Below are 16,836 nucleotides of genomic sequence, written 5' to 3'. Positions count from 1 at the left end.
GAGCTGCTAGCAAGTGTCTTATTAAATATGCACTCCTGAGGCTTGTTTCTTTTGCATTTTTAGAGAGCATGTTCTGGTATAAAGAGCACCTTCCATACTCTAGAAAAGCTAAATTAATTATGATTTACTGAGTTTCATTTTAGTATATCGACTTTTTCTTGGCATTTTCTTAATTCAATGTCCTCTCAAATTTTTTGCAGTTACTCATTATTTTCCTTTTGGTGAGGAAACCATAGTTCTTTGAGTAGTGTCCCTATATGTATTCCACTTCTGGTGTGCATGTGCCCCACACGCCTTTGATCCGAGATTTTCACTAGCAGTGTCTATTTGGTCTACATATATGCTGCTGATAACCTCGTGCCCAGTACCAAGGCTACATCAGGTTGTGCAGGAGAACTGCCCTCAGTTTCTTCTCAACCACCTTGGCCTGAGATGGAGTTTATTATGTCTGCATTTTGTGTGCCTTGGCTGCTTGCTGAGTTTTTTGTACGTAGTTTATTTAGTTTAGTTTGTTAGTAGTAGTAATAGTTAATTCCTGGTTGTTGAAAGATTGTTTTATTTCCTCTGAGGAAATTCTCTCTGTGAAGGGTGTGCCTGTTCACAGGTGTTTAAGCGCTGCCTCATGTGGAGAGGTTATTCCAGTCAGCGATGGACAGTCTAACTGCGTTACTGCCTGGGAGAGAGTTGCATCCCACAGAAGTGTAACTCCTGTTTAGCCATAGGACAACTGGGAAATCAAGTTGCGACTGTTAATGATGGAATGCTCCCTTCACCTGAGTTCGGAGCCAAGTCAGGTGATCCCCTTTGTACATTAGTCCCTGGGGTCTCTAGCAGCCCTTTGACCTCAGCGCAATACTCTTACAAAGGGGGAAAGCCTTGAAGATCTTTTCTAAAGATCCTGAGAAGAGGCGCTCTAATTCCCCTCCTAAGGTATCCATCTTGGAAAGTGCTCACTCTCTGACCAGGTCAGCAGCCGTGCTTGGTGCTGTAGTGGCAAAAGGCTCTTCTGGTACCAGCAAGGTGGGAAAATTCTGCAGCTCTAAGAATAAACATGGCTCTGAGAAGGAGCTAGTATTGTCTAGTGGAGATGGTCAGAGCAAACACACAGAAGATCAGTACTATTGGACTTAACACCTCTCCCAGTACCCTTATCAAGCTCTTTAGTACCATTTAAGACTAAACCTCCATTTACATCAGCACTACCTGTTAAGCGCTCAAAACCATTGGTACCTTCCTGCAGGGACAGGCGTACTGGTCTGTCGGTACCACAACTAAATACTGGAAGACTTTAGGAAGCTGAAGGGCTTATTGGTGACTGCTTGAACCAGTGTGTCTGTTGGTAACAGGTTCTGAGCATCTCTCTACTGAAAACTTCTGTCCCCGAATCTTTATACATTCCACAGTACTGTCACCTCTCTTCAGTCAGAGCTCTCCCATTAGAGGATGATAATGGAGATCTCCTTTCCGTATCATTAATCTTTGTTCGGCGTACTCCTATGTACGAATATATAAACCCCACTTTCTCAAAGAGACAGGGAAGATGTCCGGGAACTTCTTCATTCCTGGTGGGAACAACTCTGGATGCAGCCCCCACCCCTTTATGGGCCTCAATGGCCATATTGGGGTCCCTGGGCATTTTATCGCTGGCAAGTCTCCAGACCCCCTCTCCTCTCCTCTCGGGATGATAGGGAGACTCAAACGTCTACTCTCCAACAATAGGAGGAAATGTTTGAGGATTGAGAGAAGGGCGGATAAAGAAGCTATCTCCCAGGCTGCCATCTCATCATCTTCATAGGCTGAGGTGGTAATGCCCCCTCTTCTGTCTATTGCCAGTGATTTTTTTTTTTCCCAGTTTCAAGACCTCATTAAATGGGTGGCAGACTCCTTACAGATACCTTTTGAGGAAATCAAAGAATTCCAACACAAGCTGTTGGATATTCTTCACTCTGTGACATCAGCCAGAGTTGCCCTTCATAACAATGAGGCTCTGGAACCCGAAAATACCATTTGCAAACCTTTACTACAGTAACACCCACGTGTAAGAGAGACAATTTAAAAAGTATTGTTTTTCTCACCAAGGACTCTGAGTGACTAGTTATTTATCCTCCAGCCAGCTCTCTGATGGTTGAAATGGTGATGACACTGGTATAAATCCATCCAATATGACAGAGCAGAAGGACCTGGACCTTCTGGGGAGAAAATCTTACCCACTAGCAACCCTGCAGTTCTGCACTGCGAAATATCAGGTACTGATGGCCAAGTGCAACTTTACAAATTATGCAAAATTTAGCTCCTTTATTCCACACCTTCCTTCGGACTAAAGAGAACAGTTTCAGCCTACCATTGCTAAAGGATAATTACTGGCCATGACAGCTCTTGAGGTGGCTCTTGATGCTGCAGAAATCGCAGGTCGTTCCATCTCCACTGCAGTGGTGATGTGCAGGGCATCCTGGCTACAGTGCTCTGGTTTCCCCCAGAGAAGTCCAGAATATGAGAGAGGATCTCCTGTTTGATGGTATGAAGTTGTTCATGGAGAATACTGATGAGTTGTTGCATGCTCTTAAAGATTCCAGGTCCACATTACATTCATTGGGCAGCTACACTCCTGCAAACAATAGAAAATTCAGTAGATGGCAAATAACTCAAACATCCCACTTAATGCAATTCTCTGGTTTTCAGAGACTGATGAAACTACCTAGACAGACACGTAGGTTCCAGAGAAAAAGATCCTCTACCCACCCAACACAAGTTTGCAAAATACTTGATCATTAAAGTGTCAGTTTTGTGAGGATGGTTCAGGGTTCGGACCCTCCCTTCTCTTTAGCCTGAGAGCTGCAATGATTTGCCCACCTACCCCCATTTCTGACAAGCAGGAGAGCATATCATCTTGGACAAATGGGAGCTGAAAGTAATATCGGGCTACACCATCCATATTACCTTTCTCTCTCCTCTTTAGGGACCCTTCTCATCCATTCCTACTAAGACAAGAGATTAAGCTCCCTTCTTCGTTCAGGAGCGAGAGAGCCAGTCCCTGCTCTGCTTTGGGGAAGGGACTTGTACTCAACGTACTTCCTTGTGCAAAGAAAATAGGAGGAAAGAGGCCAATCTTAGATCTGACTCCAAAACACATTTGTGAGGTCTCAGAAGTTCAGGATGATGACTCTGGTATCTGTAACTCCTCCTTCTCTTGATTCAGGAGATTGGTTTTTGGCCCTCATCCTTCAAAGTGCATGTTTCAATATAGTGATACTCCCATTTAACAGAAGGTCCCTGCATTTTATTATAAGCTGGGATCATTTTAAGTACAGGTACTCCTGTTTGGTCTCTTCTCAGCTCAGAGAGTGTTTTCAAAAGTTCTCCAGGTGGTGACTGCCTGCTTGCGTCATGAGGCAATCATAGTATTTAACTGGTTGCTCAAGGGACGGTCGTACCAAGAAGTGTTAGCCTCCTGGAAAGCACTTTCTCTGTTCTTGGACTTTGGGTCACCAATTGCACGTGGGGAAAATCCAGACTGCCTCCTTTTCAGAATACACGATTTACAGGGGGTATCCCTGGATTTCTTGGTATCCAGGGCCTTCCTTCTCATGGACAGATTCACGACACTATCAGACTTTGTCAGAACTATTCAAGGGAGCCCCCAGATTTCAGTCAGAAGCGCTCTTGAACTTCTAGGTCACACGGTGGTTTCCATTTTTGTGACTGAGTGTGAGATTACACCATGGCTGTTTCCAGGGGCGGCCCAGATCAGTTTACTGGCCAAACAGAGACCGCCTAGACAAACAGGTAAAACCCTCCTTAGATTGGTGGATAGTTAATCACAATGTAGGGGCGGGGATCTCCTGCCTCCAACCGACGCCAATGGTTAACTGTAACCATGGATGCATCTCTGTTAAGATAGGAGTGTGCGCGCCTTGGTGCTGTAATGGTACAGAAGAGATGGTCACCCCAAGAATCTACCCTCCGTATCAAGCTGTTGGAGCTCAGAGTGGTCAGAAATACCTGCCTTCATTTTCTGCCTCTCATCAGACACAGGTCTATCCAAGTCAAGACTGACCACGTGGACTGCTTGTTTGATACCAGTTGGCAGGGAGGAGTAAAATTCCCCTTCCTTCTGTGCTGAAGCAATAAGGTTATGGAAATGGTGCATAAAATGTTGTATACGAATTTCAGCAATATATTTCCAGGGTAGGAAAAATTTCAGAGCCAATGCTCTGAGCTGGTTCCCTCCCTTCTTCCCCCCCCGGACTATGAATGGAAACTGGATTCCTAGTTCTTGTCAGCATATTTCAGACTTGTGGATTTCGAGAAGTGGACCTCATTGCCACAACTACAAACAAAAATGCCATCCTTTCAGTTCAAAGGCAGGGTAGGGGGAGGGGAAAGGTTAGGTCACAATTCCTTGGGGAGAGCCTTCCTTCTTACTTGGATGAAGAAGCTGTTTTGTTTCGCCTACCACCTCTGAGTGTCAAAGTGGCGAACAAAATCAGACAGGACAAGACCAGAATTATCCTACTAGCTCTGGTATGGTTGAGGCAGGCATGGTTTTCCTACCTGTTTTGCCTAGCTTTGTTCAGTGATGAATTTTCCAATCACTCCTCAGCTCCTCTCCCAGGGCTCCAGTTGACTGCTGCATCTCCAGCTGAGCGTTCTTTGACTCCTTGATAGTTTGCAGGGTTAGTAGGTCTGGTGAGCAGAGGTATAAGAGATATTAAATAGTAGGAAATTACTATTATTAATAGCAGGAATATTTACCTTCAAAAGTGGAGAAGATTTAGTCGCTTGTATGAATTCCAGAATGCTCTCCCTGAATCTTTCTCACTTCTGCTTGTTCTGAAAGATCTGCTGCAACTAAAGAAAACAGGGCCATCACTTAGTTCTCTGTGTTCTTTGTGCTGCCTTTTCAGACCATTGTTTAGGGGTTCTCACTGTTTGCTTACCCTACAACCATTAGGTTCATGAAAGGTCTGGGTAATCTCTTCCCACTGGTGAAAGTCCCCATTCCAGTTTGGGACTGTAATTTGGTTCTTAAGTCTCGTGAAATCTCCTTTTGAACTGATGGTGACCTACTTATTACTGCATTTGTCCATGAAAACAGCCTTCTTAGTGGCTATTACATCAGCCTGCAGAGTCAGAGATGGAGGCCTTAATGGCAGACCCTCTGTTCACAGTATCCTACAAGGGCAAAGTTTCCTTAGAACCACACTATAGGTTTCACCTAAAGTGCCCTCTGAATCAGATCATTTACCTACCAGTTTTCTTTCTAAACCCACATTATTCCAACCTGGAGACCACCTTCCATACTCTAGATGTCAGGAGGGTGTTCGTCTTCTATCTAGATAGGACTAAATAATTTCATATGACTCCTATGCTGTTCTGTCTTGTTTACAGAAAGATCTGAAGCTTCTGCTATTTGTGCCCAAGGACTGTCAAAATGGATTTTGGGATGTATTATAGCTTGTTACAGTGCTCACTTGACAAGGTCAGAATTGACATCTGTGGCTCTGCTAATGTTCTGGTATCTGAGATCTGTGGAGCTGCTACATGCTCTTCAGTATATACCTTCACCAGGCACTATGCCTTAGTTGGTGCCTCTAGATCTGATGCAGCAGTTGGCAGTGCAGTTCCTTTGTGCTGGACTCTATTCCAAAGCTTATGCCTCCTCATAGGGATTCTCCTCAGGAATTTCCCAAAGTGGAGCACCCATAGGGACACTACTCCAGAAGAAAATGATTACTCACCCTGTAGCTCTTTAAGAATTGTTGCCCTCTGGGTGTTCCGCTACCCACCCTCCTTCCCCTCTGCTTCAGTTTCTCCTGAGACTCAGTGGTGGAGAAAGAATTGAGGGTGTTTTGCCTGCTCAGATTGATGTAGCCTTGGTGCAGGGCATGCGGCTGTCAGCAGCGCATGTGTGGGTCGAATGGACACTGCTAATGAAAATCTATCAATGGCATGTGAGGTGCATGCGCAGCTCAAATGGAGTACCCATAGGGACATGCACCTTGAACTAGTTGCTGTACAGGGTGAAATAACTTCCTTCTTAGAAAAACATCATAAGCTGATGTCATTCAGCTTATAAGTACTGGACTGCACTGTATCATGAGAGGTTAAAAAGAGAGAAATTGGAAGTGTTTTAGTTTGTGTGTGTCATCTCCAGTATTTTGTGAAACTAAATGTTAAAAATGTAGTGTTTTCAAAATTAGTGTGGAAGGTGAACTTTAAGAAGACTTAGCTGCTCTAAAATGGTCCATCTATGTAAATTAGACTGCCAGATGGTAATATCGACAAGTGAATTCTGTTTTTCTTCTCATTAATTGATGTAGTAATTGACATGCATCCAGTGCTCAAGTGCTTGCGTCTATTACTGTTGCGCATATTATAGAAGCATCCAAAACTGATTTTTTGTTGTTTACTCCTTTAATAGTTAATGTAAATGTAGATATTTAACTGCAAATAAATGTTGAATGTGGTGTACTTACAAGAAGTTTGTTGTAGGATATCACCCTGTATACTATATGTTCTAAAATATTTTTTCTATTTACCCTAATATTTAGCATAGCAAGCAAATGCTGCCAAAATATTTACATTTTCCTGATGTGTTTTGTATTACTGTGATTTTTTTTGTCTAACTTTTTCTCCTGTAACAATATAACATACTCAGTAAAAAATCATTGCCTAGGAAGTGGATAGGTGGCACAATCTTCAGCCTCCACAAAAAAATACTTCTCCTTGTATAGGCTTCTGCAATGTAGAAGATGAGTGGAGTTTATCAAATGTGGCTTTAAAAAAAAACACTTTGTAATATAAACATTTAACTGCCTGTCTTCCTGATATAAAAATGCTGCTAATGTTATGTATGTATATTAAAATTGACACTGCTGTGAGGCTGCACTTAAAATTAATTTAGCTGAAAATTTTGCATGCCATGGATATTGCAGATACGGAAAACAGAAGTATTTTATAAGTGACCAATATGCTTTAATATAATTGGTCATATGACCAAAATGAATTTCAGAAAGCTAGCATATCCTACACCAAACTTGACTGGAGAGAGCATCATCTGCTTTATTGCATGTTTCATGGGAGTGCTCACAAATGCCTGTTTTAATTAGCGTGTTGCATAGTATGTCTCTTGAACATAGGTTTCCTTTCTCTGCTTCATATGAATCTGCTGGATTTTAGTATTATTCATGTAGTTTGCTTCAAGTAATCTTTAAACATTATTCCCCACCCTCTCCTTTTTCTGAAAGATTAATCTTCTGTGAGTTGAGTGAACACCAATAAAGCATTCTTGTATGATCACCTTACCTTTCAGTCTGTCCCTTACAATAAAAGCAGTAAGCTATTTAGTCAGATACACAAATGGAATAAACTTCTTTTTGTGCTAACAACTTTGTGCCAGAAGTCAGATTCTCCCAAGAGAAATTCTATTGCATTTAGTAGATGTGATTTAAAGAGCCTATTTTACTATGATAATTTCTGTAGATATTAATGAGCTATTTACCTGCTGAGTTAATTTAGGAAAAAAAAATTGTTGCTAAAAATCATGAAGAAATTGTATATATGAAGTCTTTCGCAAGAAAAGTGCTTGTATATTAATATTTTAGTTGTAGATAAAAGAGCATATTCAAAGTAACCACATTCTCTGGGTTTAATTTTAACATTGTAATCTAATGCAAACTTTAATTTTGAAACTCAAATAGTGCAATCTTAAAACAAAGTAACTCTTAAATTTACTTATAGTATATTCAGCTGATATTATAAACTGAAAATGCTTAGTGCTTTGTACCAAGAACATTAGAAATAATACATGTGAGTAGCTAGTTTATCACTGACTTCTAAGTAACAAGATTGCAGAGCTAAATATGAAGAGGGCAAAGTCAATATCTCTGTTCAAATAGCCTTTGGAATTTAAATTGTGTTTTTGGTGTTCTCTCATTTACTTAATTCCTTTTTTTTTTTTTTAATCCCCAAGAGTATACCATATATGTTGCTGCCCCTTATTTTAGGGGGTGGTAATAAACAGCACTAGTGAAATCTTATGTTTATTATCATACACAGATTCTGTTGGTTTCTGTTTCTGAGTTATTTGTTGTTTTTTCTTTATTTTTTCTCCTTCCCCCCTCATTTGCTCATGTCTTGGTTGGCGTTTGGTGGTGTATAACCGTGATTGCGTTACCTTAGCAATAACAATTGGTCGTCTTGGTTACGTTTGTCCTCAAGAGGTGGCCCCCATGCTACAGCAGTTTATAAGACCCTGGTGTGTATTATTCAATCTTTTTTTTTAATTCATTTTTCTTCACTTTCTTTCTTTCTTCTCTCTATCTCACTTTTAGATATATTTTCAGTTGGTTACAAAATCACAATCCTTAATCATTGCCAACCATGTGACTAATCTTGTCCTATCAGGTTTGTGAGTTTTTAGTAGCACCGTCATGTACATTTTATGTTGTGGCTAACGACTAATTGATGCATGGGATAAGATTGTCACATGCTTGCTGTGTTAATAAGCTTGATTATGAAAGAGCATTTTAAAATCCATCAGAATGATAATATGATGCATGCAAGTACTGTAAAAGTTAAACTATGCATTACATTACTTTAAAAAAATTCAGTCTTAGACTTGAATTGCTGTAAGGAATACATGTTTATAGATTTGTTATGTATGAAATAGTTTGCTTGCTTCTGTAAAAGTTAAATAACTGTTCTGTAAGTGGTATCTGATATACTTCAAACTGTGGCAGTATAGTCTGTTTTTCTTATAATAGCTCTTATCAGTACTGTGGATAAACATTTTAGTGGTATTTAATGGAATACAAGTCACTTTTTAGAAATCATAATTGTACATGGTGCAGCATTTAAAATTCAGAATTCTACAAAATGTAGACGTTTCATCATATCTAATTTCTGAAGCTAAATGCAAATAAATTTACACATGAAAAGAGACTCTGAAATATTTATTTGAAGTGTTTTGAAAACTATTCTAGGAATATCTCCTTAGTGTGACTCTTACTCCATCAAATACTGTCAAACTAGTTAATTTAATTAAATAAAAACTGATTCTGTTGCCTAACAGCCTGGTTCTCCAATTTACTAGGTGTACCTCTCTGCGGAACATAAGGGACAATGAGGAAAAGGATTCTGCTTTCCGTGGGATTTGTACCATGATCACAGTCAACCCTAGTGGAGTAGTCCAAGTAAGATATTTGCATAGGCATTTGATTTTTGTTCTGACAGGCTCATCCTAAAATTGAATAGAAATGACAGTTAAAAAAAAAAAGCTTAATTTGAATGCTGTGAAAGAAGTTAAGCACGTATTGGTGCAATTGGTAGTAACTTTTAAAAAACAATAGCTGGTGTAAAGTGGTGTATCTCCATTGATTTCAAGAGGATTAAACCATTTACATCAGCTGAGGATCTGACTCAGTTTGTTTTTTTTCATCCTGTGGTTACTCTAATTGTAATGGAAATATTGGAGACACAGAGTTAATTTGAGATATTTTATTGCACTCCTTGCCAAAAAATAATATGTTCACAAAGTGGTTGTATCATATCGCAGCTGTTTTCATGTCCAGTTAAAAATGTAATACTTACTTCCTAAATCTCAACATCACTTCAAAGTGTACAAACCATAACTTAAAGTTCAAAAGATGTAAACTTATTTCAAACTGACCTCACCCAAAATGTTCTTTGTACAAATGGAAAAATAATGAATGGCTTTTTGTTTGTTTTTACTAAGTTTTGTTGTGGTTTCAGTATCTCAGCAACTGATATTGCTGGTTATACTATAATTACTACTTCAGATTAAAAATCAGTTTTTTGTTACTGGTTCATTTCTTTTAATTTGCAGTGTTAGAATAGCTTTTAATTACTCTGCAGTTTTTCTTTAGTCACACTTCATCCTAGTGTTCCTTTTATTTAGAAGGTGCATAGTGTGTGGGTTAGACGGTTAGAGTAAAAGACTGAGAGTCGGACCTGGAGTGTAGTCTGATTCTGACAGATCTCCTGTGTGCTGTTGGTCAAGTTGCTTAATCTCTCAGTGCTTTAGATTCCTCCTGTGTCAAATAGGGGGTAATATTTGCCATACCTGCCTCAGGGTATGTGCTGTGAGGTTTAATTTGTGTTAAGTGCTTCCAGATCTTCTGATAGAAAGCATTGCATTGTGTTGTGGTGTTTTGTAACTTTTATAGTGCAGCATTAAAGGTTTTACTGGCTTAAGTTTGCTATGACTGTAACTTGCAAGTACCGAAGTCATGAATGAGTTACACAGATCATCATAAATCAGTGCCAACAGAATCTATAATGCATTCAGTTAGCCTCACATTTTACAAAAAAAACCTTCTAGGAATGTCTGAATTGAAAAAACGTTATGGATGCATTTTAATCAATCTCCCTCTCTCTCTCTCTCTCTCTCTCTCTCTCTCTCTCAAGCCAAGTTAGCTAAGTACTAGATCAAAATATACAGATTTCATGTTGGGAGATGTGTTATATTGCAGAAACCTTTAAAGTAGCACTTTAAAATGCATATTGGCATGACTTTTAAATCTCAATTTGTTGTCTTCCAGGGCTAGAAACAAAGGCTGTGATTCTAAAAAGTTGATAAATAAGCACCTAGGGAACTGGCCAGATTTTCAAACATGCTGAGCACCCAGCATCTTCCTTTGATGTCAGTAGAACCTGCTAGGTGCTCAGGTACCATAAGTGATTTTATGAAAATGTGCATAGAAGAACCTAAGTGCTGAGTAGCAAAGAGTCCTGTGTCACCTTATAGACTAACAGACGTATTGGAGCATGAGTGCATCCGACGAAGTGGGTATTCACCCACGAAAGCTCATGCTCCAATACGTCTGTTAGTCTATAAGGTGCCACAGGACTCTTTGCTGCTTTTACAGATCCAGACTAACACGGCTACCCCTCTAATAATAAATAAATAAATAATAATTGGAGAGATACCAATCTCCTAGAGCTGGAAGGGACCTTGAAAGGTCGAGTCCAGCCCCCTGCTTTCACTGGCAGGACCAATTTTTGCCCCAGATCCCTAAGTGTCCCCCTCAAGGATTGAACTCACAACCCTGGGTTTAGCAGGCCAGTGCTCAAACCACTGAGCTATCCCTTTTTTGACACTTTAGGAACAAAGATTTTCAGAGTACTTTGGTTTGGAATTTACTTTGTTTTACTTTTTATATTTTTTTAAAAGTTTCAAATGTGTGGGAAGAAAATGTTTCTATTGACCCGAAACAGAAAAATTTCAGAATTTCATTTTGGAGGAAAAAATCTCTGAAATTTTGACTTTTCATACCATTTGAGAATCTTGAAAACTTTTGTGGGATAGGAAAAACAGATTTTCTATCAGCTCTGCTTTTTGGATGCACGTAACTATATCAAACACATTGTTATAGGAATTTATTTTAATCACAGCTAATCAAAGTCAGTAAAATCTTTTAAGGATAATGAAGTTTCATTTAGTTAATCCCTTGTGATGAATGCAGGACTGAGTCTTTAGTGAAGACTGGCACACAAGTTAATGATACTCTGGAAAAAGCTTGTAGTCTTGATTTTTTATGTACATCATAAATAAGGCTAAGATTGTCATAGAGGTCGTGGAAGACGGGGGAGGGATAGGTCAGTGGTTTGAGCATAGGCCTGCTAAACCTAGGGTTGGGAGTTCAATCCTTGAAGGGGCCATTTAGGGATCTGGGGCAAAAATCTGTCTGGGACTTGGTCCTGCTTCAAGCAGGGGGTTAGACTAGATGACCTCCTGAGGCCCCTTCCAACCCTGATATTCTATGATTTTATGAATCCATGACTTCCAGCAATCTCTGACATTGGGGGCCCTGCAGCGGCCCAGCCTCCGTTGGTGGCAGGGAACTCTCCCACAGCTGCTGGGCCCCCCACAACTGACCAGCCGCCACTGGCAACCCCTGAGCTGCCCAGCTGTTGCTGCACACTTCCTCCCCCTCCTCCCCCAGCTCCCAGTTACTGGCAGCAGAGGGACTCCAGAGCTGCTCAGCCACTGGACAATGCAGCTCCCTGCAGCTCTCGGCCACAGTGGGAGGTGGAGGGCAGGGTGTTGGACCCTTCTCCCTCCCCATTTTGTCATGGATGTTTTTAGTAAGTCAGGGACAGGTTACAGGTTCTGTGATTATTTTTTTTTTCTTTGCCTGTGACCTGCCCCCGACTGTTACTAAAAATATCCATGACAAAATCGTAGCCTTAGTCAAAAACCATTTCTGAAAGACAACCTACTCTTACATTTTTGTTGCAGAAGATTTATAGAGAGATGTGTTTTAGTTGTAATCTGATAGGTGGTTGGGTATATAAAAATTTGGAAACTTGGAAATATTGGATCTAATTTTTGTAGTTGTAGCCTGTCAGTCATGTGAGCTGAATGAAATCTAAAGTCTAATGAAGCAGAATTTTGGGGATTGAAGGGGAAGGGCACTTGGGAGAACATTGTTACAAGAAGCTGAAAGAAAAAGCTAAGAAAAGGCAAATTTATTGTTAAACTTTTAAAATGCTAATTTTTCACTTTTAGACTTCAATCTATACTGACATTGATTTACCCTAAGGATTATAAATGGAGCCTGTAGTATCTACCATACAACTATAATAATTGATCTGGAATTTGAGGCCTGACATGAAAATTTACTAAGTTGCCTGGCTGTTCCATTTTGGCTCCTTCACTTCATTCCACTTCTGCCTTATTCTCTACATAATACTTCCATCTCTCCTGCCCCCATTGTGCTTCATTAATTTTGATTTTTGAAGACTCATGTTAACACACAGTTTCAAAAGAGGTGAAAGGGAAAAATAGGGAAGGAAAGAAAAGGAAAGAGTTTTCTTTATTTAACATTTATATAGTAGTCTTCCTATGTTCCTGAAATGCCAGATGTATATTTTTAACTTAGTGTGAAAGGGAATATGGTTTAATGGCTGGGCAGAGGAATAACCCACAGAGCAGATGAACCCAGGATGCAGGATTTTTTGGGGGGTACGTTGGATTATGACACTAGTGGGTTAGAAAAACTTAATTTGGGCTGTATTGACTTTACCCCGGCTCTCCTGAGGAGAAGTAGTACTGCAGCCTTAGGGGGAGTTGGGGGTGTTTTGAGCAGGGGGAGATGTATTACAGCTGTAAATTTGCAGTAGTCTGTCTTTTCTCTGAAAGATTTTTCCTGCTCTTTGGTTCTCTCCAGTGCAGTGCATTTAGTTGGGCAAGTATATCTGGGAAAAAACTTTACCCAGTTAGCTCTTTTAATAGAGGCATTCAATCTTAAGGGCATTCATATACTGCACCTTATCCAAATACTAAACTCACTTGAAAATAAATCTAAAATATAATAGAAGCATGTGTGGATTGAAGTTGAGGTTCCTGCAACATTTACAAATTAAGAAATCCTTAATTTATGAATTGGAATGATGCAAATATGGAGTTGCTAACTTATGTAATGTTTAATCTTATAGGACTTTATATTTTTTTGTGATGCTGTTGCATCGTGGATTAGCCCAAAAGATGATCTCCGAGACATGTTCTGTAAGGTAATGTTTCTGATTTAATAGAAAATGTAAAGCCTACCTTTTATGGCTCCTTCACTTCTCTTCTGACTCTCTCTCCACTCCTTTCCCTGTCCCGCATACCTTTTTACTTTGGTTTATTGTGTTTATGGAGAAAAAAGAAAATTACAGAGTCCCAATAGTGGAGTCGTCATGTATGAGTTTGGATTTTAGATAAAACCTCACCAAAGCAAACACTTGTGAATAGAATTTTAAAAATATACTGTACACTTGTAAATATTTCAAATTTGCAATTTTAGCAGTGTTGAAAGTTTGTTTACTGAGGGGGCAGAACAAACTTTAAAGATGCTTAAAGGTCATGCCCAGTAGAATTTTTTTTGGGGGTTGGACTAGATGACCTCCTGAGGTCCCTTCCAACCCTGAGATTCTATGATTATGATTCTATGAATTTGGCTATGTACGGAAGAACCAGTATTTGTATAATACAATAAACTATCAAACTTTTAAACTTCAATTAAAAACTATTTTTAATTACAGAAAATGAGATTTTTTGGCCTAAAAAATACAACTACTTTTTTTATTTTGTATGGTTAGAGAGAGGGAAAAAAGTTTTTCAGTTTTTGTGTTAACTCTACTTAACCTGACTTAAAATCATCTTGTTTATACAAGATAATCTTGTCTTTGGTACTGTTGAAAAGCCTTAAGCTTTCTTTAACAATAATTTTGGGCCACTTTAAAAGAGTTTGTCAGCTGTATTTTGTCCTGTGCAAAGTGGGCTTCAGGGATTAACAAATTTGTTTTTGTTAACTGTTTGATGCTGAAAAATTAAATGTAAACTTCTGCATTTCCTGGTAATGCAATCTAAAATGCCTTGGGTTAGTTGCATGTCATGTTAGGGTTATGTAGAAAAGCCTATCAAGTTGTGCTTTTAGTTGCGAGGTCTGATTTTTTTTCTTCTAAGAGACATGAAAATCAAACTTTTTTGTAGTTTATAGTGAATCACAAAAGCAGGTGCCTGTTTCTTTAAGTCTATAAAGGATAAAAGAAAAGGGGGAAAAAAGGAGTAAGAAAACATTTTATCCTACTGTTTGTGGGTCTGTCAAGAAGGACTGTCTTAAATACTTGTTTCTTCAAACCTCAGCCTCCAATAGCTTTGATTAAAATCTGTCAAGCAGATACCTGTGAAACAAGACTTTTATTTTGTTTTTTACTGATTTCCCAGATAGACATAATGCTACTCCCTCAACTCCTTTGCAGTGTTGTGCCCTACCATTTGTTTCATAATAAGCTCCCTGTTCTTCTTTGAGTGATTGCTCATGTGTATTCCACAGTAGGTGTGCGTTCTTGCCACGTGCACCAGTGCTGGAAGTTTTTCCCCTAGCAATACCCATAGGGGAAGAGCGACCCCTGGAGTGGCGCCTGCCTGGCGTGGTATAAGGGGAGCTGCGCGCTCCCCCCACCGGCAGTTCCTTCTTGCCACCAGTGAAGGTGCGTTGGAACTGCTCAGCTCCAACCTTGCTGCAGCTTGTCCCCAGAACTGTTCATTCAGTAGTGCCTGTAGTCAGTTAGTTTTCAGTGAAGTTTAGTTAGTTAGTTAGTGAGCCCAGGCTGGGGCATGCCCAGTGCCTCGGGATTTAAGTCACTCAGCTCCTGTAGGCATTCTGTGCCAAGGAGTGACCCGCACAAAGACTGACTGTGCTGCTTGGGAGAAACCTATATCAGCGAAAGATGTAAGAACTGCAAGTCATTCAAGCCCCGGACTAAAAAAGAAAGGGACATTAGACTCCAGGCCATTCTGATGGAGTTGGCACTGGCCCCGACCCTGGCACGCCGCTCCGATCCAGTACCCGGCACCGCAGCGTTGGTGCGCACCCTCGACTAGCACCCTCGACTAGTCAGCACCACTCCCCTTCCACGGAGAATGCCAAGAGGACCGGAAAGACTCCCTCTTCGCAATGGCACTGAGGAAAGTCTCGGACAGAGACTAGACCCATGACGGGTAGTCCTAGGCCTCCAATTCACGCGGAGCGGAGTAGCCCGGCCCCTTCGGAGCAGGCCTTTCCAGATTCCATGTACGCCCAAAGCCCTCCAGGTGGGCTAGCCACTGCTGGGATCGCTGTAGTCACCGCCGGCCCGGTACCGGTCTCAGTCGCGGGAACGTTCCCGACACCGCTCACCATCCAGTGACCGTTCAGGGCTCAGTCCATGTGGATCGCCCTTGACACCGGCCAGACTGTCTGGATGGGTGCCATCTGATCGGGACTCCCGGCACCACTCGTATTCATGGAGCGGCTCAGACGGGACTGTGGTGGATGTTGGCAACGGTCCTCGCCTCAAAGGCGGTACTGCAGGCGGTCGCAGCATGGCCGTTGACGCCGTTCCCGCTCGGAATCCTGCTCAAAGTCTCTGTCAAGACACTGTAGCTCCAGGCATTGATCCACCAGCTCCTCGCTGTTGCAGGTCCACCAGTAGAGATCGCTCGCGGAGCAGCTACTACCGCTGGTGCCGTTCTCCTGCCTCAAGGTTGTGGTCCCATGGTCGACATAGATCCCAGCACCACCACCAGTCCGGAGACAGCAGCATGTTGTACACCAGCCCGACCTCCGCTCACAGTTGCCTGTCTACAGGTCAGTCTAGCCAGCCTGATCGGCCAGCCCCGCCGGTGCATCAGCAAGTGCAATGGCAACATGTCATGGTCGGTCCAGTGGTACCAGTGGGCACCATGGCCCCCGGTGGGGGCTCGCTTGGTGGCTGGGGCGTTGGAAGCACCATTGGCCTCCATCCCTAGACCACCAGGAAAAGAGTTGATAGGCCCTGCTTCCTCAGTGCCATGCCCGGAGTCTGACCAGGTGGTCGATCCTCCGGTGCCAGTCAACACCCAAATTACCACACCGGCCTCGCCCCATCTGGAGGAGCTGATTGCGGCCCCACCCCTCTCCGTCCACAAGAGGACTACCAGGCCCATCAAGACTTACTAAAAAAGATGGCAGCGAGCCTCCATCTCCAGGTTGAGGAAATGGAAAAGCCCTCAGACTTCCTGTTCAATGTGCTGTCCCCCTCGGCACCGGGCAGGGTGGCCTTGCCGCTCCATGAAGGGGTTGCGAAAATTTCAAATGTCCTGTGGCAAATACCAGCCTCGTTGGCTCCCATCTCTAAGAAGATGGCGCCCAACTCCTTGGTGGTCGAGTCGGTAAACCACAGGGAGCGACGGGCAGCGAGCCCCGACCTCAAAGAACAAAGCATCCAGCCTCTCAGAGGCTCTGAGAGGCTGGATGCTTTTGGGAGAAAAATGTATTCGTGGTCAAGCTTCCAGCTGAGAGTAGC

The 16,836-nt window shown here is 41.7% G+C and overlaps 1 protein-coding gene across 4 annotated transcripts in view; it reads left to right on the top strand.

The window, feature by feature from the left end:
- Positions 1–16,836, top strand: part of TNPO1 (transportin 1) — a 172,799-nt gene that overhangs the window by 135,280 nt on the left and 20,683 nt on the right. For all 4 annotated transcript variants that reach the window (XM_045020832.1, XM_045020830.1, XM_045020834.1 and 1 more), the window contains exons 21-23: positions 8,182–8,257; positions 9,095–9,194; positions 13,462–13,536. In XM_045020832.1, coding sequence (XP_044876767.1) covers positions 8,182–8,257; positions 9,095–9,194; positions 13,462–13,536 — 251 coding nt within the window. The remainder of the gene's footprint in view (positions 1–8,181; positions 8,258–9,094; positions 9,195–13,461; positions 13,537–16,836) is intronic.

The sequence above is a fragment of the Mauremys mutica genome, chromosome 6, assembly GCF_020497125.1.
Source record: "Mauremys mutica isolate MM-2020 ecotype Southern chromosome 6, ASM2049712v1, whole genome shotgun sequence".
NCBI classification, from domain to species: domain Eukaryota; kingdom Metazoa; phylum Chordata; order Testudines; family Geoemydidae; genus Mauremys; species Mauremys mutica.
Note: the sequence above shows the minus strand (reverse complement) of the source record. Positions and strands in the feature narration are given on the sequence as shown.